A 26,523-nucleotide genomic window follows, 5' to 3' on the forward strand; every position below is an offset into this window, starting at 1 on the left:
GCAAGCCACGTGGTGGGTGAGCGTGGCCGCCCACTGTGCCAACTTGTTTGTAGTTAGGCCGCTAGAGGTCGGCGCTCTTCCAGCTCTGCTATTGGAGCGGACACCACGTATGAGAAATACGTGCTAACACACGACTGACACACACTGAAAGCATGTGGCCGGTATTTACAGTGCTCCAAAGGCCGTCGGTGGGAAAAGTGGTGGAAAGCGCCGGCATGAGAAACTAAAGGGTCTTGTTAACGGCTGAAAAATTGGATACGTACTAATAAAATGCGAACCCAGTAAGATACTGGGAAGCCAGTACCACAGAAATAAAGGGAAAATTATAACGAGCACTAAGGTATAATTGCGCCCTCGGCGCGTTGAGTGGTGTTTAAGTTATTCTATGTTAAACAACTTATAAACTATAGTTTACAAAACTGTAACTCGATGACAACACACCGATTTTCACAAAAAAGTATCAATGGATAGGTCTCATAGAGACCTATCAGAGAAGTAAACCGAAATTGTGATAAACATTAACATTTCTGAACTGTAGACCGGAATGGGTATTCAGCGCTAAAAAAATTGGCAAATTTAGCCACAAGATTAATTTATATCATAAAAGTAGCGGCAGCGTTAAAGAATTATAATATTTAGGAAAGTAGAAATAGGTTCATAATTAATACTTTATATCTGTTAAAAACAATATCACCAAAAGTAGCATTTTTCATGTCAAAAGTGTAATTTATGCAAAAGCGAGTGTGTGTACTAAAAATCTAATTTGAGCATTGAAAAGCTATTAGAAGTTTGAGATCGTTTCATATATAATCTTTGTGTGTATCAAAATGGTTCAAATGGCTCTGAGCACTATGGGACTTAACATCTGAGGTTATCGTCCCCTATAACTTAGAACTACTTAAACTTAAATAACCTAAGGTCATCACACACATCCAGGTCCGAGGCAGGATTCAAACCTGCGACCGTAGCACCACGTGGTTCCGGACATGATCAAGAAGCAAATATACACCCGGCCGCCATATTGGCTCAGGCAGATTGGTTTGGATGATATTCACGTAAAATAGACACCTTAGTTGTGGTGTTAGAGGAATATCCTTAGGGTTCTCTGGGCGCAAAGAGAACGAGCAGCAAATAAAACCAGTTTACTCACTGGAAGATCTGACACTGAAACAAAAACTGAGCTGCATTGGGCACTTCATGAGAAGATACGATTCGCTACAAAAGACCTTACTTCTGGGGTAGACCGAAAGCACAAGGAGAAAAGGGCGGCAACGGATGAGATGGATCGATGGCATCATGGACTCCAAGCCGAAAAGTCTGCGGTGGATAGTGCATGACAGAAGAAATTGGGGTGCTTTAGTTCATAGCGTCACACAGAGTCAGAATCGGCTCAACTATAGAACGAGAAAGAGAGACAGAGACTGACTTTTTTGGCGCCCGGAGCAGCGAAATATTACTGAAAATAGTCGGATACATATTCTGGGGCCCAGTCATGAGTCTTAAATGGTAAATTAAATTTTTGTTTATGCCTCTTAAAACTGTAGTTCATCCGAGACAAATTGTGAAACCTTGAATTCAGGGACTCTGAATTCAATCTTGAAAGAGACAGCCACAGCAATCTCGTGCACCTAACCTCTATATTTATATTGTACTGAAATGTACTGTATGTCATCTTCAACTTTTGTGGTCTTGTCCTCCTCAGTTGCGCGTAATACTACGGTATATTGATAGTTTTCACTTATGGACCGTCTGACAGCAACTGAATAAAACACAATTTTAGTGACATACGCGTTTCGCTTTTATTTTCTGCAAGGCATCATCAGTGGCAGGTTGCGTAGACAGTTTCTTACATATTACGCTCCTGTTGCATTTTTGGTGTTGTTCTTCTGTCTATGAGCGCCAATTTGCTGTTTTTTCCACATTCCACAGCACTATGCACTGAACGCTTGTTTTAATGCATTAAAACAAGCGTTCAGTGCGTAGTGCTGTGGAATGTGAAGTAATTTCGTAAAAAGGTTCATCAATAAATATTTTATGACAACAATCCGGTTTCTTTTGGGTCCCCCCTCGTATACCCACGTTGCCGACTACAGCCCTATACACGGCCTCCTCCTGTACACAAACAGCTGCGCCACTCAGCACGGCACCAAGTGTTCCTCAAGTACACCGCACGGCTGCCTACAGTGGCCTGTCCAAGGCGCTCTCGGGCCGCACGCCAGATAGCTTCTCCCCACTCCAGCCTCTGCCCCCTCCGCCCCACTCTTCTCTCGCATCCACCAACCCACAGCTCGCCATCAGCCACCCACGCCACACCACTGCTGATGAGCAGCGCGTTTCGGAGAGGCCGTACGGCGTAGCCGCACCGACTCTCCGTTGGCGGGCGAATTGGATAGCGGCGCGTCGCCATGGCAACCCGCTCGGCACCCATGTGTACCTCGCCCTGGGGACTGCCGCCGACGCTCTCGCGAGCACAATACCCTGGTCGTCGTCGGCCACACAACTTGTGCTATTCTTCTCGGCGAAAGAAAGGAAAGAAAAGTTTTCAATTAAAACTGTGACACACATACATCACGATGTCTTTTGCCCATTAGGCATATCCATCACTATAAGTCCAGCGTTCTTCACGCCTACCCCTTTCCCGCCATTCTTTTCGTACTTGCGTATGATGACTTTATCATGGCGACGTCAATTAACTGGTGTTTCCTTCTAGCTCTGGGCCTCTCTTCAGTCGTCATTCCTTCTAATGCAAGCTTCATTATGGGGTCTCTTCTCATCCAATGTCCTAGATAATTTCTTTTCCCCTTCTTAAATGTTTTCACTATTTGGGCTTTCTCTGTCACTCTTTATAACAACACCTCATTCCTTGCTTTACGTGCTCATTTCACACATTCTAATCTTCTCCAGATCCAAATCTCGAAAGCCTCTACCCATTTCTTGTCTTTCCGCCACAGCGTCCATGTTTCGGCACCAGACAGGACAACAGTCCACAGAAAATACTTCACTTGTCTTTCCCTTAATTGTTTATTTAGTAAACCATGGAAAATATGTCTACACCTATAAAACATTTCTTTTGCAACCCCGTCTTTGTTTTTTTCTCGACTACCACAAAACGACGTTACGGATTCTTACACGCAGAGTATTTTTTCCAGACAGCAAGTAATATGTGAAGAAATTTTGGTTGAGATGGATCCAGGAGTTTAGGACGACATTTTTAACCGTGTCTTTGCCAGCGTACACGCACGTCACATATATTTCACATATTTCAAGTATATTTCCACAGGAAACACAGCTGTATCCATAGTGAGTAGCTGTATCTCTAGCGAATTTCGCCCTGCAGTTTCAATTTCACGCATCTCAAAGTTTATGGCGTCATGTCTCCTGACCTACGTGTCTTTACAATGACATAATTTAGCAAAGAAGTAATAAATTGAAACGGCATGCCTGTTGCGGCAGTTCCACTGCCTGAACATCGAAATTGAAGTAAGCGATAAACTTTTTTTTCCTTTCATCATTCTGGAGGGGGGGCGTCAGCGAGAAAAAAAATGGTTCAAATGGCTCTGAGCACTATGGGACTCAACTGCTGAGGTCATCAGTCCCCTAGAACTTAGAACTACTTCAACCTAACTAACCTAAGGACATCACACATATCCATGCCCGAGGCAGGATTCGAACCTGCGACCGTAGCAGTCGCGCGGTTCCAGACTGAAGCGCCTAGAACCGCTCTGCCACACCTGCCGGCGTAAAGTTCTTCATTTTGGCAGAATTTTTCTGGCAGTTTCTCTACCACAGATGCTGGAAAACGCAGTGTGCAACGGGGAAATTCTAGCTCTCAAAATCAACATAGTCGGTTCCGACCACCACTCATTTAGGAGAATTTGGGAATGAGTGACCCAATATCTTCAAACTAAACAAAACCCTATTTCCCCTGCTACTGTAAACTGGCCGATGCGAATGCAATAAGGAACGAGTCTAGCACACGTGGGCAGCCAGGAAATACGTTGCAACAGATAATTCGTTATTTCTTGACCGCGTGTTCAATATCACCATTGAGGTCGAAATAATAAATAAAACATATGAAGCAGGTCGCATTACTGGAAAATACTGCAACGCTATGAATGTCCAGCCGCAGTGTGGTACTAATGGATTCAAAACTACAAATAGAAAAAACATCAGGCAGATGCATAATGTAAGCCACAAGCTGCATTACTTCTCAAGTAAAAGCATGGTGTCCTCTGTCGTTCTACGTGTTTGCTATGCGCTCGCCGTATTGGCGGGACACTGGTCCATCTGCTCGCTAGTCGGATCACGTCTTGCTAGGGCGGCAGACACACTGGCTGCGGTTCTGCTGGAACCGAGTCTGCGCAGCATCCACCTGCCAGCAAATTTCATTCCTCCTGCCAAGACCCTCAGAAGCTCTCTTGCGATGCTTTTATTGGACTGCCACCTCCAGGAGCAACAGTGCGGCAGGGTGGGTCGCAAGTCTTGCCTAGGTAACTCACACGATAGCATTACCGTCCGCCAAACGCAATGATGCAGGTTTGAGTCTCGGTCCGGTTCACAAATGAAATCCGTTGTGTAGTTTCGCACTAGCGGACGCTCTGTTGTAGACTGAAAGATTCAGTCTGGAAAAATTTTACTCGTGCAACCAGATTAATCAACAGTATGGCTACGAAATCTTTCGCGACGTATTTCTTGAATAAAAATCTCTCGTTGTGCATGCCGCGTCAATTCAGGACAAAATTCCAAGCTTTCGACCACTACCTCTATGGTCATCGTCAGGGCTAAAACAGACTGTCGTAAACTAGCGAGGCTCCCACTTTTATATGCAAAGGACGGCTTCTGATTGGCTGGAATACGTCATAGCAACAGCGATATGGCGCGTAGTGAAGTGGTGCCCTCTGCTTCCATAGATGCAGTTTCTCTCCCGCGTTGCTTGCAGCGCCATCCCTTGAATCGGGGCCGGCCGCGGTGGTCATGCGGTTCTAGGCGCTCAGTCCGGAACCGCGCGACTGCTACAGCCGCAGCTTCGAATCCAGCCTCGGGCATGGATGTGTGTGATGTCCTTAGGTTAGTTAGGTTTAAGTAGTTCTAAGTTCTAGGGGACTGATGACCACAGATGTTAAGTCCCATAGTGCTCAGAGCCATTTTTGAACCTTGAATCGGGAGGTAAAGTGCAGGAAGTTTTCCTCTGGGATTTTTCTTTATCAAGTGCACTCTTCCAGATGTTTTTATTCCAGATTAATCAACAGACAACCTCGTAAGTACAGGAGGTTGGACCGAGCGAGGTCGCGCAGTGGTTGTTAGCACAGTGGCCTCACATTCGGGAGGACGACGGTTCAATCCCACATCCGGCCATCCTGATTTAGGTTTTCCGTGATTTCCCTAAATCGCTTCAGATAAATGTCGGGATGGTACCTTTTAAAGGGCACAGCCGACTCCCTTACCGATCCTTCCCTAATCCGATGAGACCGATGATCTCGCTGTTTGCTCCATTACCCGGAATCAACCAACCAACCAACCAACCAACCAACCAAGAGGAGGTGGGCAAAAATATGGAGACACAACATATTTCCATGCCTAATACGGTGCAGGAACACCGTTGGTATTCAAAACAGCATCCAGTAGTCTCGTAATGGACAAATACAAGTCTTTTATGGTTTTACCTACATAGTTTTCAAGGCAATCATATATCATTCTTCCCTCAAAAATTCTGACATGTTCAGGTAACGATTACGAAGGTTGATAACGATTACGGGCCCTTCTCTCCAAAGTAGACCATAAAGCCTCTCTGGTATTGAGATCTAGTCACTTTGATGACCAGTGGAGATGCAACAATTCACCCTTGTGGTCACAAAACAAATCCTGGACGATGCGAGCTGTGTGAACGACGGCTGTGTCTTCTGGTATCCCCTTTGGCGAACCTTTATTGTTCTATGCGATGGACCTGATTAGCCAAAATTGTCACATCCTTGGTAGTAATGTGACATTGTAGACTACCCGAAATGCCGCAATGTCTCACTCTTGGGCCGTAAACTTGCCAGTAAGGTGGACACAAAGTTAAACAAGTATCACCTTCCATATGAGCTATTGCTCCAAAGCTCGGTTCTTATGACTTTGGCACCATGTTTTCCCACTAAGGGTATCTGATTCAAGGAAGTATTGTTTTGGGTTTCCAGCTCGCCCCGCAATTCGCTGCTTATGGAGTTCCCTCCGCGTCGTTTCGGTGCTGACCGGATTTGCGAGTGCTACATTCAGTTCTTGCAGTGACTTCTATAGTTGTCAACCACTTATTTCTCGTCACAATTCACTTCAACGACCTCTGTCACGATCACAGAACACACACTTTCGCCCACTTTACGACTTGTTTCCCTGTAACCGGTGTACATATTCGGTATGGAGCCTCTTGAAGCACCATACACTTCGGCTCCTTAGTTACGAGAACAGCCACCATACGAACACCAAAAAGTTCTCCACTTTAGAAAGTACTTACCTCCTGCATAGTGCACTCACAACTATACTGAACATTGTCCACAGCTGATACTTACAACACGTTGAGGTCATTGTACAGGTGCCGTCTGCGCAAATAGCAGGTTTGGTTAGCATCAGCGCTTACGTTCAAGCATACATCTCTCGCAGTGGAACTTCCTGGCAGATTAAAACTGTGTGCCGGGCCGAGACTCAAACTCGGGACCTTTGCCTTTCGCGGGCAAGTGCTCTACCATCTGAGCGACCCAAACACGAGTCACGCCCCGTCCTCACAGCTTTACTTCCGCTGGTACCTCGTCTCCTACATTCCATTCACAGAAGCTCTCCTGCGAACCTGGAAACATCCCCCAGGCTGTGGCTAAGCCACGTCTCCGCATATCCTTTCTTCCAGGAGTGACAGTTCTGCAAGGTTCGCAGGAGAGCTTCTGTAAAGTTTATAGGTAGGTAGGAGACGAGGAACTGGCGGAAGTAAAGCTGTCAGGACGTGGCGTGAGTCGTGCTCGCGTAGCTCAGACGGCAGAGCACTTCCCCGCGATAGGCAAAGGTCCCGAGTTCGAGTTTCGGTCCGGCACACAGTTTTAATCTGCCAGGAAGTTTCATATCAGCGCACACTCCGCTGCAGAGTGAAAATCTCAATCTCTCGCAGTGTTTTCATGTTTTTGTCTAACCCCTGTACGTTCGGCCGATGTCGAAGTGTTGCAACTCAATCATTATTTCCACTGCATATTTTTCTCATGGCCGCTTTACTAGTGTTGGCCAGCCCTGGTAAGTACGGCTGAGTTGTTTGTGAATAGTTCTACCGCAAATTTTCTCTCATCACAATGTGTTCTTGACTCGAGAAGTATGTATTACGCTTGCAGTAAGATAATGATAAATGAGTACAATTTTGAGACTCAAATGTGAATTCTGGAGTTAATCGTGCTGTAAGATGTGTGAGGATGGTATCTCAAAGGTTTCCCCTGATCTTTTTAACTAGTAAGTAGAAGAAGAGTGTGTAACTGACGCCAAAGATTTTATTACTGCACAGAGTTTAACGAAAGTTGAAGACGATGGATCATTTGGTTATAGGGAAGATCTGAGAGCGGTATCAAAGTTGGTACAAACTCGTGGCCTTCTAGAAGCTGAAGAGGATGATCGCAATATCAGTTTAGAGTAGGAGATTAAGGGGCAGTTACATACAAAGTGGTCCAGGCGGCTGGCAGGACAGCCCAGAAGGTAAGACAGTTTATACTGTGGTGACTGCTGGGAGATGGCACGGCCACATTACAACAGCGAGGCCAGCAATCCCGCGCATCTAAGCTGTCCGGCGAATACTCTATTAGTCCAGTATATGTGGCTGACAGAACGCCATAAATATTCATCACATATGTCTCCTCGCGGATAGATCAGTCTAGTTTGAGAAAGGGGATCGTCCCCTCGCGTAATGACAGGAGAAGAGCAACACGTACTGAAGTTGAGAGGAGACAAAGCGACGAAACATACAACTGGATTAGCTCGACGAGTACCTAAACGAACTGTGCGAAGCTTCACACGACAGACAGAACGCGTCATCAACTGGAACAATTTATACGGTAGAATGAAAAGCTGAAGTGGGCACACGCGGCACTAAAGAGACGCTTGGCACAAGTGGTCGGATGTGCAGCATCCAAAGTACACTACTGGCCATTAAAATTGCAACATCAAGAAGAAATGCAGGTGATAAACGGGTATTCATTGGACAAATATATTATACTAGGACTGACATGTGATTACATTTTCACGCAAATAGGGTGCATAGATCCTGAGAAATCAGTACCCAGAAGAACAGCCTCTGGTCGTAAGAACGGCCTTGATACGCCTGGGCATTGAGTCAAACGGAGCTTGGATGGTGTGTACAGGTACAGCTGCCCATGCAGCCTCAACACCATACCACAGCTCCTCAGGAGTAGTGACTGGCGTATTGTGACGAGCCAGTTGCTCTGCCACCATTGACTAGACGTTTGCAATTGGTGAGAGATCTGGAGAATGTGCTGGCCAGGGCGGCAGTCGAACATTTTCTGTATCCAGAAAAGCCTGTACATGACCTGCAAAATGCGGTCGTGCATTATCCTGCTGAAACGTAGGGTTTCGCAGGGATCGAATGACGGGTAGAGCCACGGGTCGTAACACATCTGAAATGTAACGTCCACTGTTCAAAGTGCTGTCACTGTGAACAAGAGGTGGCCGAGACGTGTAACCAATGGCACCCCATACCATCACGCCGGGTGATACGCCAGTATGGCGAGGACGAATACACGCTTCCAATGTGCGTTCACCGCGATGTCGCCAAACACGGATGCCACCATCATGATGCTGTAAACAGAACCTAGATTCATCCGAAAAAATGAAGCTTTGCCATTCGTGCACCCAGGTTCGTCGTCGAGTACTCCATCGCAGGCGCTCCTGTCTGTGATGCAGCGCCAAGTGTAACCGCTGCCATGGTCTCCGAGCTGATAGTCCATGCTGCTGCAAACGTCGTCGAACTGTTCGGGCAGATGGTTGTTGTCTTGCAAACGTCCCCATCTGGTGACTCAGGGATCGAGTCGTGGCTGCACGATCCGTTCCAGCCATGCGGTTAAGATGCCTGTCATCTCGGCTGCTAGTGATACGAGGCCGTTGGGATCCAGCACGGCGTTCCGTTTTACCATCCTGAACCCACCGATTCCATATTCTACTAACAGTCATTGGATCACGACCAACGCGAGCAGAAATGTCGCGATACGATAAACCGCAATCGCGATAGGCTACAATCCGACCTTTATCAAAGTCGGAAACGTGATGGTACGCATTTCTCCTCGTTACACGAGGCATCACAACAACGTTTCACCAGGCAACTCCGGTCAACAGCTGTTGGTGTATGAGAAATCGTTTGGAAACTTTCCTCATGTCAGCACTTTGTAGGTGTCGCCACCGGCGCCAATCTTGTGTGAATGCTGTGAAAAGCTAATCATTTTCATATCACAGCATGTTCTTCCTGGCGGTTAAATTTCGCGTCTGTAGCACGTCATCTTCGTGGTGTAGCAATTTTAATGGTCAGTAGTGTATATGATGTGTTGGAAATGTAAATCCTTGAAGGGGACGGAGCAGAGGCAGTCACTGGCTTCTATGAAGCCATTGGCACTCTGACCACTATGGACTAGGAGAGAGTGCTCGTCAAATGCCTATATCCCACTCCATGCTCCTAACAATACATTAGTTCACATGTTGTCGTGTCAAAATCACTTCCTGTAACTTACTTCTTGAAAATTACTTAAACAACATTATTTCTGTGACCATTGAAAGTATGGCATTGTAACTATGCTGTCACGATAAGGGTATGCCGAAAGTTCCTTGGTAACAGCACGTGAATTTCGCGTGCATAACAACGTATGACTTGAAATAACTGAAATAATAGCTACGGTCCTTATGGAAAAAAAAAACACGCTTTCAACGTCACGATTATCGCATGCAGTATCCGTCTGTTGATTCGATTCTGTTTCATCGTAAGCCCGTCGTTTATCTGATTTAGGTGCATGAACAGAAATTGTGTATAAATGGATTTTACATTTTTTATTGCTTCACTGATGACCATGTCGTGATTGTTTTCATTTCTTTTCGTGTCGCAACTTTAACTAATTTTATGTTGGTATTCGTATATCAGTTCGATGCAAACTTTCCGTACATGGATGCCTCGGAGTGAGAGAACGCTGCGATAACATTTCGGAAGTCACGCGCACTAGAAACAGACTGTTTCAAGTAAGTAGGGTTACCAGATGTATGGCAAATTATGGACATGCCTTACGTTTAAACCCAGTGTCTGGCGTGTGGGACGAAGTAAAAAACTTGAATGTACTGTATTATGGAGACTTTTATAATAATTATAATCGTCATCAGTGCTGGTGGAATAGCGGAAATCTGACTAATACAGCAGAAGCCACTACGCTACGATGAACAACGAATGTCCAACAGAAAAGAAACAAACATCGAGAAACTTCCTGGCAGATTAAAACTGTGTGCCCGACCGAGACTCGAACTCGGGACCTTTGCCTTTCGCGGGCAAGTGCTCTACCATCTGAGCTACCGAAGCACGACTCACGCCCGGTACTCACAGCTTTACTTCTGCCAGTACCTCGTCTCTGTACTGGCAGAAGTAAAGCTGTGAGTACCAAGCGTGAGTCGTGCTTCGGTAGCTCAGATGGTAGAGCACTTGCCCGCGAAAGGCAAAGGTCCCGAGTTCGAGTCTCGGTCGGGCACACAGTTTTAATCTGCCAGGAAGTTTCATATCAGCGCACACTCCGCTGCAGAGTGAAAATCTCATTCTGGAAACATCGAGAAGCTTAACAGGAACTCCAATATTCTCAATATACCGGGTGGCTGTAATTAAAGTGCAGCGACTGACAGAGATCCAGTGTGGGCTGTATCCACCGTATGGCAGCGAAACTTTATAGATAATCTAATGAGTTGATGTGGGACTGATTTAGGCTGGAAAAAATTAGTTCCAGTTTTGGCCACCAGGTGAAAATCTGGCATTGTACACCATCTCGTCGACGACCCTGGTGTTCATATTGGACAAATTGTGTAAGCAGTAGATAATAACAACATCAATGTTATGCCTGTCTCGCTTGTCTGATCTTTTGTGCCCACGTCCTGTTCCTAATCCATACATTTCTGTATGTTCCTTCTTACATTCACAGCGCCAGATTTGCACCTGGTGGCCAAAGTTGGAACTAAGGTTTTTCCAGCGTAAATCGGTCCGGTATTACAGTATCTACCAAGATTCTCTGCCATACGATAATTACAGCCCACACTAGACCTCTGTGAGCAGCTGCAGTTTATTGCCACAACCAAGTACATAGGTGATTTATGAGAATGGATCAGCAGCCCAGTAAGATTGATCGCTGATAATATTGTTTGTACAGGAAATTATCGTCATTGGATTATCATAAAGAACTGTAGAAAGACCTGGACGAAATTTCCACTTGATATAATAAATGGCGCTCTATTTGAATGTGGATAAATGAAAGGTAATGCTTAAAATGAAGAGAGAGAATTGTATAGTATCTTATTACAACATTGGTTGTAAACATCTTGAGCACGCCACGTCGAGTAAATATTTAGGGATAATATTAAGAAGCGACGTAAAAGATGTTCACCACATAAAATAATATTATGGACGGAGAAAGGAAGACAGATTTGTTGGAAGGGTCCTGGGAGAGTGAGATGCATCTGTAAAGTAAATCGCATAGAAAACGCTAGTATGGCCAATTCTAGATTACTGTGACAAGAGACATCACACAATTTCAGAGAAGCGCTTTTAGAAACGAAAAAGCTCGGCTTAGTACATACGAACGTTCAACGGAAATATTCGGGGAACTTAAATGAGAATTCTTGGGAGGTAGCCGCCGTTGTTCTCACAGACTCGTGTTAGGTAAATTTAAAGAGCCTGAACTGGAAGAGTACTATGCGACTATTATGCTGTAACCACAATATAACCCCCGTAGTCTAAGAGAAGAGAGATTAGGGCATGCGCAGTGGCATTCAGACAGTCATTCTTTTCCCTGGCTCAGTATGTGGGTGGAATAGCAAAGAAAATTGGTTGTTAAAAAACATTTTTGGAAGATAACACGCAACAGCCGTTAAGTAATGTATAAAATGCATGTTTGGACCATCAGCTGTTTTCATTTTAAACCGAAATTCTACCGGTTTCGGTCTTGGACCATCTTCACGGATGAAGGGTTAAAATGGTTTAAGGCATCATATTGCATAATGCAATTCTACCATCTTCACAGATGAAGAGTTGAAATGGTTTAAGCCATCATGTTGCAATGCAATATCGTGGCTTAAAGCATTTCAACACTTCATCCGTGAAGATGGTCCAAGATCGAAACTGGTAGAATTTGGGTCTAAAATAAGAACAGTGGATGGTTCAAATATGCATTTTATACAAAATTGGCTGTAATGTACCTTGTACTCTCCACCATGCACTGTAAGGTGGCTTCTAGACAATATACACTGATGGTCTAAAACGTAATGGAGGTCGCTGCCGTTGCAGACGCCTGACGTGGCACGGTGAGCTGAGACAAACGGCGAACATTCCAGCGGTGACAGGGGCCGTACATAGGGGACTCCACTGACAAAGTGACTCTGACAAAGGGCAGGTTCTTATGGGTCGATGCCTGGGAAGGAGCATCTCGGAAACGACAAAGCTGTTCGGCTGTTCGCGTGGCACTGTTGTGAACATTTTTGGAGAGTGATTGAAGGACGGTGGAACCATGAGTAAGTTACGAGATGTTGATCGTCCACGCATCAACACACAATGTGGAATCAGAGAGGTGCTGCGTCTGAAAAGCAGGATACGCAGCGTTCTATCGCGTATCTTACGACAGAGAACAACGCTGATGCAGGCACAAGTGTTTCGAATTCCACTGTTCAGCACATATTGTTGAACAGCTAACGTTCTGTATGTGTTCCAATGTTGATCCAACGACATCGTCCAACATGGTTGCAGTGTGCACGAATCATCGAGATCAGACCGTGCACCTATCGAAACGTGCCACCGGATCGAATGACGCACATTTCGTATTACACCAGGTCGACATTGGTTTCCACATATACTGTGAAAAAACAGAAATGAGCGTTTGGTGTCATTGGCCGGGAGGCCCTTACGGGGCAGGACCGGCCGCCTTGGTGCAGGTCTTATTACATTCGACGCCACATTGGGCGACCTGCGCGCCGGATGGGGATGAAATGTTGGTGAAGATAACGCAACACCCAGTCCCCGAGCAGAGAAAAATCCCCGGCCCAGCCGGAAATCGAACCCGGGCCCGCAGGACGGCAATCAGTCACGCTGACCACTCAGCTATCGGAGCGGACAGATATACTGTGATCCAGGTGAACGACTGCTCAAAACAACCATTGCGCCTATGATGCAGGCCAGTGGGGGCAGTGTCATGCTATGGAGAGGGAGGGGGAGGGGGAACATTCGCTGAGTATTCAAGGTACTTGTCGCAGTAATCGAAGTCACTGTGACAACTGTCGGCTACATGACCGGTGTTCGGGAGCAGGTGCTTCCCTTCATACCGGATATCTTTCCGATGACGTTGGCAGCAGGAAACTGTCCATATCACAAGGCCACCAACGTCCTGCAGTGGCCCCAGGCACGTGAAGATGAACTTACTTTGATGTCTTGGCCGACAAATTCGACTTATCAGAACCTTATACCTGGGCTCCAGCGCCACTGCCGCGTACCAACGACCCATTATTTATGGAAGTTGCTTGAGCTACGTGTGGACATCTGGTGTCTCAAACCTTCGGAAACGTACCAAGAAACTGTAGAATCCATGCCACCCAAAATCGATTTTGTAGTGTGTTCCAGTGGTGGGCGAACATACTATTATGCAGGTGGTCACAAGTCGTAATTTTTTGCGTCATCACTGCAAGCAGACGTAGCAGTACGACCCGTTATTGTAAAATACACTACTAGGCATTACAATTGCTACACCAAGAAGAAATACAGATGATAAACGGTTATTCATTGGACAAATATATTATACTAGAATTGACATGTGGTTACATTTTCACGCAGTTTGGGTCCATAGATCATGAGAAATTAGTACCCCGAACAACCACCTCTGGCCGTAATAACGGCCTTGATACGCCTGGGCATTGAGTCAAACAGAGCTTGGATGGCGTGTACAGGTACAACTGCCCATGCAGCTTCAACACGATACCACAGTTCATCAAGAGAAGTGACTGGCGTATTGAGACGAGCCAGTTGTTCGGCCACAATTGACCAGACGTTTTCAATTGGTGAGTGATCTGGAGAATGTGCTGGCCAGGGCAGCAGTGGAACATTTTCTGTGTCCAGAACGGCCCGTACAGGACCTGCAACATACGGGCGTGCATTATCCTGCTGAAATGTAGGGTTTCGTAGGGATCGAATGAAGGGTAGAACCACGGGTCGTAACACATCTGAAATGTAACGTCCACTGTTCAAAGTGCCGTCAATGCGGGCAAGAGGTGACCGAGACGTGTAACCAATGGCACCCCATACCATCACGCCGGGTGATACGCCAGTATGGCGATGACGAATACACGCTTCCAATGTGCGGATGCGACCATCATGATGCTGTAAACAGAACCTAGAGTCATGCGAACAAATGACGTTTTGCCATTCGTGCACCCAGGTTCGTCGTTGAGTACACCATCGCAGGCGCTCCTGTCTATGATGCAGCGTCAAGGGTAACCGCTGCCACGGTGTCCGAGCTGATAGTCCATGCTGCTGCAAACGTCGTCGAACTGTTCGTGCAGATGGTTGTCGTCTTGCAAACGTCACCATCTGTTGACTCAGGGATCGAGACGTGGCTGCACGATCCGTTACAGCCATGCGGATAATATGCCTGTCATCTCGGCTGCTAGCAATACGAGGCCGTTGGGATCCAGCACGGCGTTCCGTATTACCCTCGTAAACCCACCGATTCCATATTCTGCTAACAGTCACGGGATCTCGACCAACGCGAGCAGCAATGTCGCGATACGATAAACCGCAATCGCGATAGGCTACAATCCGACCTTTATCAAAGTCGGAAACGTGATGGTACGCATTTCTCCACCTTACATGAGGCATCACAACAACGTTTCACAAACAACGCCGGTAAACTGCTGTTTGCGTATGAAATCGGTTGGAAACTTTCGTCATGTAAGCACGTTGTAGGTGTCGCCACCGGCGCCAACCTTGTGTGAATGCTCTGAAAAGTTAATCATTTGCATATCACAGCATCTCCTTCCTGTCGGTTAAATTTCGCGTCTGTAGCACGTCATCTTCGTAGTGTAGCAATTTTAATGGCCAGTAGTGTATGAGAGAGCACTTCTGTCATTACCTTCAACGGAGGCTGAGAGCGAATTATCTAATGGGAGAAATGACTTGATAGTCAAGATGGAAGTTGTGTTCAGTATCTTGTGAGTAGGGACATCGATCGCCGCAGCCGGCTGGACGCTGGAGGTACTCACATGTGCTTGTGGCAGACGGAGCAGACCCAGTCCGGGGAGCGCTCGAGGTAGTGCCTGCAGGCGCGGCAGACGAGCAGCCGGCAGGCCCTGCAGGGCGCGCCGCGGTTGACGAGGCGGCCGAGCGGCGCGCGGCAGCGGGCGCAGGCGCGGCCAGAGCCCACCAGGCTGGTGGCGGGCGAGCCTCCGGGGGCCGCGGCGCCCGACTCACTGGCCGCCTCGCCCGCGCGCAGCGCCCCGCGCCGACGCAGCTGCTGCAGCTCCGCCTTCAGCCGCCTGCAACCAGCATTACGGCTCCAGTCATTTTTGGCGAGCGTGTCGCATTCATGCATAAAAAAATGGTTCAAATGGCTCTGAGCACTATGGGATTTAACATCTAAGTTCATCAGTCCCCTAGAACTTGGAACTTATTAAACCTAACTAACCTAAGGACATGACACACATCCATGCCCGAGGCAGTATACGAACCTGCGACCGTAGCGGTCGCGCGGTTCCAGACTGTAGCGCCTAGAACAGCTCGGCCACGCCGGCCAGCTCATGCATCAACACTGACATCTGTTTCTGAATACCACTCACATACTGCTAATGGGCATAAAGAAACATCCGTCCAGTCAAGGTCCTTTATTTATTTTATTTATGCATTTATTTCACCTGGCAAGATTGGGGCCTTCAGACCCTCTCATATACCTAAGCAGACTACCGTAGTAAGTGTACATTACAATTTATATATCATCATCATCATATGATCATGATCAACAGAGATTGTGATGATGAAACTTCGTGTTCTGCCGTACGGCAGGTCTTGTCGTGGGGGAAGCCTCGTCCGAGAGGTCCGCCGCATGAGCGTGTAGGGAAGTGATTCCTGTGGTGGTTTCCTGTTGCCTTCCACTGGTGATGATGAAATGATAATGAGGACAACACAACACCCAGTCCCTGAGCGGAGAAAATCTCTGACCGAGACGGGAATCGAACCCGGGCCCCTTGGCACGACAGACCGCCACGCTGACCACTCAGCTATTGGGGCAGACTCATGATGATGAAAATGATGCTAATTACTACAACAATATGTATAGTCTATATACAGTATATACACCAGTATGTCCTCCTAAACCCATGGATCGATCTCAAACAAATGTGGCACATGAACGACAAGCTTCACAAGTTCAGTGGAGTCCGTAACACCCTAGCTCCAACAGGAGTGGTGATACAGGCTAAAACGTCTTTTCTCAGTCCCTGTCATACAGACTGCCCTGCACAACAGGTGTGTTGTGTGGGAATAGTATCACCCTAACTTACTGAGCTGCTTTGCAGGGCAGCCTACATGTAAGGGTCAAGAAACAGTTTCGCAGCCCTCAATGTGTAGGCTGCCTTGTATGACAAGTGAGTTGTGTTGCAGGATTATTGGCCTGTTTTTGTGCTCTGTTTTGCTGGGGTTACAGGTGCAGATGGGTACAGCTGAGGGAAGATTGCGTTGGGTAGATAAGGATGCGATAAAGAGAGATGGGTTAGGTTAGGTTAGTGTTGTTTAACGTCCCGTCGACAACGAGGTCATTAGAGACGGAGCGCAAGCTCAGGTTGGGGAAGGATGGGGAAGGAAATAGGCCGTGCCCTTTCAAAGGAACCATCCCGGCATTTGCCTGAAACGATTTAGGGAAATCACGGGAAACCTAAATCAGGACGGCTGGAAACGGGATTGAACCGTTGTCCTCCTGAATGCGAGTCCAGTGTGCTAACCACTGCGCCACCTCGCTCGGTAAGAGAGATGGGGATGGGAGGGCAGTAGCTGGACAAAGGGACAGGGAAGGATGATATGGACAGACTGGAGAGCGGCGAGGTGGCGGCAGCCAGACAGAGGAAGAGAGGGGGATGCAGAAGGGATAGTGGGCAGCCTGTGGGGAAGCGCAGATGGACTGACAGATGTGGGTGGATGAGATGGACACAGAGATGAGGCAGGAGTAGATGTGCACTGCATGTATTGAATGTATGCACAGGCGCAGCTGCGGGGAAAAGGCTAGTAATGAATACATGGAAGTTAAGGAATGTAAGTTCTATTAAAATTGAGTTAAGTAGTTTGCTCATTGCAATTGTTGGTACCAAGTGTTGACCCACACATAGAAGTGCTGAGCAGTCACTATGTGTAATGCAGATGCGGATATTGAGAAAATTGTTGAACACTTCTCTGCTCGATATATCAACAACACAACGATTCCACAGCTAACTAGGGTAGCTCCAATCAATGAGAAGCATCAAGAAACTAGATTCAGTTAGTATGCACAATTTGTACGGCCACTGCTCAGTTCAGGTTTCAGTTCAGCCTATCATCTCACTGTCGAAGGCAAGAAACAGCGTGCATGACATAAATTATGTTGGCTGGACACAATAAACGCCAATCTAAGATCGAGAAGCTTAAATCCAAGGGAAGTGTAAAATTGGCCAGGTGGGTTCCTAGAATGTTCGTTAGGAACAGTGCGATAATTCTGGATATGACTTCCTTGCAGGAACTGCCACAGTAGATGAAACCTACTTCATCATGAAGACGAAACGGCAATCGATCGGATTGCATCATGCAAATTCGCCGAAGAAGAAGAAATTCAAAACTGCACCTTAAGCGGGAAAAGTAATGATTACTATGTTCTTTGATCCAGGAAGACTTGCTTCTGGACATTATGCCACACGGAATGACTATCAGTTCTGTCATGTATATGGCAACCCTTAAAAAATTTCGAGATCGAATGTGTAGTGTTCGACATCGGCAAAAACACGGTTTTGTTGCATGATGAAGTCCAGCCATTCGTCTTTGTGAAAAACCACCATCGAGATCACAAAACTTGAGTGGACAACACTGAACATCTACACTACAGCCCCGACCTGATACTGTGAGATTACTACCACTTTCGTGAACTGAAGGAATCCCTTCACGAAAAAAAAATAAAAATAAAATAACATAAAATTTGGAAGATGATGACCCCGTTTAGAGGGTTGCTAAAGAGTGGCTCAGACTTACCGGTCCTGGCTTATGCTGTACAGGTATGCAAACCTGCAGTTGAAACGGACGGAAATTAGGTGTAAAAATGGCATTTTGTCTCTCAAGAATACACTATGTGATCAAAAATATCCGGACATCTGGCTGAAAATAACTTACAAGTTCGTAGCGCCCTCGATTGGTAATGCTGGAATTCCGTATGGTGTTGGCCCACCCTTAGCCTTGATGACAGCTCCCACTCTTGCAGGCGCACGTTCAGTCACGTGCTGGAAGGTTTCCTGGGGAATATCAGCCCATTCTCCACGGAGTGCTGCACTGAGGAGAGGTATCGATGCCGGTCGGTGAGGCCCGGCACGAAGAGGGCGTTCCAAAACATCCCAAGGGTGTTCTACAGGACTCAGGTGAGGATTCTGTGCAGGGCAGTCCATTACAGGGATATCACTGTCGTGTAACCACCCCACCACAGGCCGTGAATTATGAACAGGTGCTCGATCGCGTTGAAAGATGCAATCGCCATCCCCGAATTGCTCTTCAACAGTGGGAAGCAAGAAGGTGCTTAAAACATCAGTGTAGGCCTGTGCTGTGATACTGCCGCACAAAACAACAAGGCGTACAAGTCCAAAACGCGACCACACACTAACACCACCGCCTCCGAATTTTACTTTTATCACTACACACGTTGGCAGATGGCATTCGCCATACCCACACCCTGCCATCAGATCGCTACATTGTGTACCGTGATTCGTCACTACACTGTTCAGTCGTCCAATGTTGACGCTCCTTACACCAAGCGAGGCGTCGTTTCGCATTTACCGGCGTGATGTGTGGCTTATGAGCAGCCGCTCGACCATGAAATCAAAGTTTTCTCGCCTCAGCCTAACTAGTACTTCCAGTGGATCCTGATGCTGTTTGGAATTCCTGTGTGATGGTCTGGATGGGTGTCTGCCTATTTCACATTACGACCCTCTTCAACGGTCGGCGGTCTCAGTCAACAGACGAGGTCGGCCTATACGCTTTTGTGCTGTACGTGTCCCTTCACGTTTCCACTTCACTATCACTTCGGAAACAGTGGATCTAGGGATGTTTAGCAGTGTGGAAATGTCACGTACGGACGTATGACACTAGTGACACCCAATTATCTGACCACTTTCGAAGTCGGTTAGTTCCACGGAGCGCCCCATTCTGCTCTGTCACGATATATAATGACTGCTGAGGTTGCTGATCACAATGCTAAAAAATATATAAACGGAATTGTGTATAAATCATATGCTGTAAACCACTGTGCATTTCCTTTGAAGCGATCTTCGTAAAAGAATCGTGGGGTTACAGTAGAGAAGGAACTATTCTGGAGAAAAAGTTGACTGGGCAGAAGAAGAGTGAGCAATAATACGGTAAGTTTAATATATGAGAGGGAAAGGAAGATGAATTTTTAAATTTCCCCTAGGAGGATCGTAGATATAGAGCTACTACAATCGTTTCACCGCCGCACAAACTCCCGTATGGAGGACATACCAATAGGGATACCTGGCGCTGAAAAGTAGCTGAAACAGCTGCAAACAATGCAGTTGCTATTCGGCTTTACGAAGAATATTCTTCGTCATTTGTCCCATGCCTAACCTGCATTTATCACGAATCTCTCGCCCAGTGGGCACTCTAAAGTGAGTGGAAAACGGGTAAAAGAAAGATCCCGCAAAATTGCACACCAAAAATCTTTAATGTCGGTTGGCTGCAGAATTCTTGAACGTATTCTGAGACTAATTTTCTTGAGAGACAAAAACTTCTGTTCACAAATCAATGCAGATTTAGACAGCACCGCTCAAGCGGAACTCGGCTTGCTCTTTTCTCTAACGGCACGCTACCAACCGTGGATGAAGGGCAACGGGCAGATTCCATAGATGTAATCTACCTGTCACTCGCCGGAGTAGCGTGTTACCGTACAGCCACCACCCTCCGTCGCAACCAGTCTTCAAATTGTACAATAACATACCAGATGACGTCGGTAGCTGCCAAATAACAGTAACAGTATGCAGGGGAACGCATGAGTATACAACAGTTAACCGCCCTGAAGAGTAACGCTGCAAAGTCGGTCGAAACGTCACAAGTTTAGTTGCTTTGATGATTTATAATAACGCTGCCTAATACCCCAAAATTATTTTATTCGGAACTATTGAGTAAGTTTAGATTTAGCATTTGGGACCGACTGCAAAATGATTCTGTTACCACCAATGTACATCTCGTGACAGGATCGCGACGACAAGATGAGGGAAATCAACGCTTGTAGAAAGCATAGGCCGACATTTATTTTTCCGTCGTTCTATTTTGCAATTGAATAGGAAAGGCAGTGACTAGCTGTGGTACAAGGTAACCTCCGCCATCAAACGTATGGTTGCGTGTTGGAGTAAGTATGTTGTCAGTCCAGAGAAAGCCTTTTAGGGCGGACCATGTAATGGCGTTATTACAGAATAAAAACAAAGACACGTATTTCACAAAGGCATTTGCATCCACTGAAAGAAATGGAAAATGTTCCATAGCGAATGGCTTGACCGAACACTAGCAGACCCAGTATTTCCAAGCCTATGGAATATACTGATTAAAATTTCATCCATACGTGAGCTTACTTTCGTTACAGAGAAAGAAATTACTACAGATGAAGAACGTGAGTCGCTTATTTAAAAAATAAATAAATAAAAAAAATAAAAAAATAATGGTTCAAATGTCTCGAGCACTATCGGACTTATCATATGAGGTCATCAGTCCCCTACAGCTTAGAACTACTTAAACCTAACTAACCGAAGGACATCATAGATATCCATGCCCGAGGCAGGATTCGAACCTGCGACCGCAGCGGTCGCGCGGTTCCAGACTGAAGCGCCTAGAATCGCTCGGCCACTCCGGCCGGCTGAGTCGCTTACATGAGGATTAACGGGTGTGTAACTATCATTAGAAGAGATGTGTTTTACAGCAGCAAGTGCTCATAGCTCTTAAAGTAAGCATGGGCAACCTTCGGTAAGCCGCGCGCCTGAGTCACATACGAGCTAGCAGACCACCTCGTCAAGCGACAGCAGCGCTCCTAGCGCATAAAATCAAAGCTAGAGTATCCGTGACGTTAATGTGTATTGGGTAACGCACCGATATGAATGGCATCCCTTCCCCTACAGGCCACGTGCAAATCTTATGCTTCAAAAAACGCATTTTTGAGAGCACATTCATTTTATTTTCACCTAATCTTCAGATGTATACTTTTATTTACGCATCGTGAACGGTGTTCTCCACGTACGACGTTTCACAAACATATCTTAAAAACTTAAGTTGCAAAATTCTGCTATGCCGTTAGCAAAGAAATAATGTTCACAACACGTAAATAAATGTAAACATCTTAAGATGGGATGTCAGGCATCTCGAATTATCACCACCGAAAAAATAACACCTATACAAGCAACTGGTTGCAGCTAATTAATCGCAAATTACCTTCAATCAACAGTAGCAATGTGCTATTATGTCCACGGTGAACAAGAATTATTTAATAATATTAATACGGGAAAGAGTACGAAAGGTATGGTAATGAGATATGCAGTCCCAGTCGATAAGCGGTGAAGAGCAATTTCGAGATTTTTTACCATCCCAATGTTTGAAATTTGGAATGTTAATATTAACACTATTAGTATTTTCCACAAATACTTTTGACGACTCATCACAGAGGAATTTTTTTTTTAACGCTAGCTAAAGTAAGCCATCCTACGTTCGTTCATTTTAAAAAGTTTAAGAGTCTAAATCACTTGACCTTAGCACACATCGCAGAAACCGAACGGAAAAGTGCGAACTTTCACTGGCCTTGGTCATGAGCTGCCAAAAATTGCCTCCCGGGCGGACACTCTCTCTCTCTCTCTATCTATCTATCTCCCTCCCCCGCCCCCCCCCCCCCCCCCCCCCCCAGAAGTTGAATTTCTACCAGATGGCCGGACTGAAACCAAAAGCGAGCCGGATCCGAGCCGCGGTCCGCCAGTTGCCCACCCGTGTCTTAAGGTACAGACATTACGGTTCTCTTCCTGGGACACCCTCAATAGGTTTGTCCTCACGTTCATTTCCTTTGCATAGGCCCATCTCTATAAAATAGAATACGTCTCCCTATAAATTTTACCTCCCTAATGACTTAACTGAAGTAAGTCTAGAAAACTGAATCGTTAAAATAATTCTCCTGTGTTATGAAAACAACATTCAACAAGTGGGAGTCAGTAATGTTCCTCATGATGGGTTAATATCTATTGGCAGTACTATCATAGACTTCATGCAGGCATGTCTGTCAGTTTGAGGATGGCCACGAAGTTCGCAGCGTTGTCGCCTTCTGGCGAAGCCACGAGGGGCTGAGACGGCGTCCTTTTCCTCTACTGGGACGGCCCTCCCCAGGGCCCTCTCTGTATCGCATTATGTCTTCGCAGCCGGAGAGCCTTCCACGACACGCATCAGCAGCAAAACTCAATTTATATCACCACCCGGAGAGCAGAATTTCAGAAATAGAAATGGCGTGTCGCAGACACTGAAACCCTCTGTGACTGACTCACAGACAGTACCATCCCGTGGTCTATGAAGATATAAAGCTTAGTATAGAATCTGGGCCAACAGTGCGTTGATAAACTTGTGACTAGTATGCCATGACGAATACAGGCAAGCATCAATGCAAGAGGTCGTGGTACTGGGTATTAGAGGTACCGGTATGTACAGCAATCTGGACGACCACCTCTGAAGGTCCCGTTGTGTGGTGGTACAACCTGTAATGTGTGGTTTTCATTAGCAATGAAAACGGCGGAAATGATGTTTAATTTGATCTCTCTTCCAATTTTCTGTACAGTTTCCGGAACTCTCAGAACGGAGGTGACGCAAACATTTTTTGATATGTGTATATTGCTTGACTCTTCTAGGAAAACACGCTCAGGAAATTTTATCAGTAAACGTTACCGTGATGCGCAATGCCTCCCTTGCAGTATCTGCCAGTGGAGCTGGCTAAGCATCAACGCACTGACTAAACGAGCCAATGACGAATGCTCTGCTTTGGTTCATCTCTATTTCCTCTGTCAGTCCTGCCTGGTATGTATCCAGTGCTGACGAGCAATATTCAAGTATTAATTAAATGAGTATTTTGTAAGCCAACTCCTACGTGGATAGTCCACACTTCCTGTGGAGCCTTGCGCTGAATCTCCGTCTGGCATCTCGCTTTTCTATGTGGCATTTCTATTATAAATCGCACTGTACGCATGTGATCAGATACTGAATGTATAACTCTGCTTCCAGTGCTTGTTGGGCAATCATGTAATCATACAATGACTCATCTTTCCGCTTACGTATGCGGAGTCCGTAACATTTAGGTACACTCTGCCTGCTATCAAATTGAGTAGCTAGGATCTTTCCGGGGGGGGTGGGGGGGTGGGAGGGGGGTGTAGAAGGAACTCGGGGCAACAGGCTTGGGACCGTCCCCCTCCTAGCACCGCGGCGAACGAAAGTTGACGGGTTGCGCGCCACGGACTTTACCTTTCATGCAGGGTGTTTCCGACAGAGCGTGCAAAAATGTAACACGGCGTAGAGAATGTTCCACTGAACAATTTGAGGCAGGAAACCGGGAATCGGAGAAGTCAGGTTAAGGAGATATGGAAGTAAACCACTTTGTTTAGCATTACAATTTTCCAACTTATTTACTACTAACATACGTACACGTTTACACGTACTGTGCTGTTTATTGACATGTACGTTCTTTATTTCCTGCACGGTAACAAGGAGGACGAGCCGGATAACCAGGAAGTCATGATGCAGGTTTTGTTTACTTGAGGTTCGTGGAAAGAGTTCTACCTGAGCTGTTGGAGAACGTACCCTTGGCTGTACGGAGAGCGTGTAGATACAGCATAAAGGTGCACGGTCTCACTTTAGTGTTGATGTCTGCAACCATCTCAATGCCGTATTTCTTGGTCGCTGGATTGGAAGCGGAGGTCCTATTTCATGGCCTGCTAGGTCACATAACCTGAATCCCCCTGATTATTTTTTATGGGGATAACTAAAGTCACTTTTGTATGAGAACCTTGTGAGTACGCAGATTGAATTAGTTGCCATAATTGTAGCTGTCTTTGATGTGATTCGAAACACACTAGGGATACTTGTCAGGGTGCGTCACAATCTTGTTCGCCGATTTCATGCTTGCATTGAGGCTGATGGCCGTCAGTTTCAGCACGTTTTGTAAGCACTCCGTCTTCAGGCCACAAGTGGCCCATCGGGACAATCCGACCGCCGTATCAGGAGGATGCGGATAGGAGGGTCGTGTGGTCAGCACACCGCTCTCCCGGTCCTTATGATGGTTTCCTTTGACCAGAGCCGCTACTATTCAGTCGAGTAGCTCCTCAATTGGCATCACGAGGCTGAGTGCACCCAGAAAAATGGCAACAGCACATGGAGGCCCGGATGGTCACCCATCCAAGTGCCGGCCACGCCCGACAGCGCTTAACTTCGGTGATCGGACGGGAACTGGTGCATCCACTGCGGCAAGGCCGTTGCCACATTTTGTAAGATACAGTACAAATGGTACATTCATTGTGTCAGTGATGGTATTTGCAGTTAACTGTACCTAATGTAAATAAAGAAGTACACAGCAATGTAATTTTATTCCTATTACCTCTTTAAGCTGGCCTCTCCGATCCCAGATTTCCTACTCCAAATCGTTCAGTGGAGCAACCCTTATGTCCTGTTAAATTTTTGCACGCTCTGAAGGAAACACTTTCTATACATAGCGGTCCTAAACTATATGACAAAAATGTAAAGGCAGGTGGAGCGGATCTAAATATGCAGATTTCGTATATGAATGTGTGTGCAGCAATGACACATTACACCGCTAGCTTGTGCAGCAGTTTGAACCACAAGAAACTGAAAAGGCATGTCAAGGCAAATGACATAAGAAATTTATTAATAATTTACAACAAGTGCTTGAAACAGCGGCCGCCAACAGCAATGCACGATTCACAGCGACGGTGCTTGGATAGGCATACGTAAGAAGAGACATCAGGGGTGTCGTTCGTATGTCCAGCAGCAACAGACACGCGGGTAACTAGATCTTCTGATGTGACCGGACTCTCGTACACAAGGCTTTTCGTGTGACCCCACAGGAAAAAATCCACGCAACTTAAACCGGGAGAAAGCGGTGGCTAGGGAACTGGACCGCTTCGTTAAATCCACTGCTGGCCATAGACAGGTGATTCCTGACTTTGACTGAAGTGAGCTGGGCCTCCATCTTGCTGGAACCATATTCGTCTGCAGACAGCTAGAGAAGAATCGCCCAGAAGTTCAAGTAATACCGCCAGTAGGAAGTTAATGTATGTTTCGCCAATTAAACGACTAAGTAGAATGTACGGTCCTACTAAGTTACTGTGAACAATCCTCGCTCAAACATTAATGGAAAACCTTTCTTGGTACGCTTGTGCTATTGTGCCGTGGGGGCTACCATGAGCCCACAGGTAAGAATTATGGATATTCAACATACCCGACCGAGTAAAGGTAACCTCATCAGCAAATAAAACATCTGCAGTGAAGGTTTCGTTGGCTGCAGTCAGCTGTAGGTACAAACGAATAAAGTTGAGACGTGGAAGATAATCGTCAAGGGTCATTGCTTGCACTCTCTGTAAATGATACGGATGCATTCCGTCTTCATGTAAAGTTCTCAAAACACTTTGACAACTCACGCCCAACGCACGTCCTGCAGCTTTCGAGCTTGTCGAAGGATTATCCTCTACTGTATTTACTATTCTTCCTTCAACTGCAGGCGTTCTGCATTATCTTCCAATGCCAGTTCCAAGCCTGAAAGCATAGAGCGAAACTCCCGATCAAGACGCTCGAATGTTCGATGATCCGACTGATTCCTACCAGTGAATCGCTCCCTGTACATCCTTTGAGCAGCTAATCCATTTCCTTGTACAGCTCCATACGTGGAACGCATGTCGGCCAGCTCCGCATTGGTGAAACGATGTACGCTCATCGAGATGAGTGCCGGAAATGATGAATCCAGCTATCGAAGCGCTTTT

At 46.4% G+C, this 26,523-nt stretch overlaps 1 protein-coding gene and 1 pseudogene across 1 annotated transcript in view; both read right to left on the minus strand.

The window, feature by feature from the left end:
• Nucleotides 1-15,821, minus strand: part of LOC124720760 (synaptotagmin-like protein 5) — a 261,508-nt gene extending 245,687 nt beyond the window's left edge. Inside the window, exon 1 of the mRNA XM_047245891.1 lies at nt 15,493-15,821. Coding sequence (XP_047101847.1) covers nt 15,493-15,821 — 329 coding nt within the window. The remainder of the gene's footprint in view (nt 1-15,492) is intronic.
• Nucleotides 15,822-24,889: 9,068 nt separating this feature from the next.
• Nucleotides 24,890-25,007, minus strand: LOC124727575 (annotated as a pseudogene).
• Between the last annotated feature and the right edge of the window lie 1,516 nt (nt 25,008-26,523).

This window comes from Schistocerca piceifrons, chromosome 1 (assembly GCF_021461385.2).
Source record: "Schistocerca piceifrons isolate TAMUIC-IGC-003096 chromosome 1, iqSchPice1.1, whole genome shotgun sequence".
NCBI lineage: Eukaryota > Metazoa > Arthropoda > Insecta > Orthoptera > Acrididae > Schistocerca > Schistocerca piceifrons.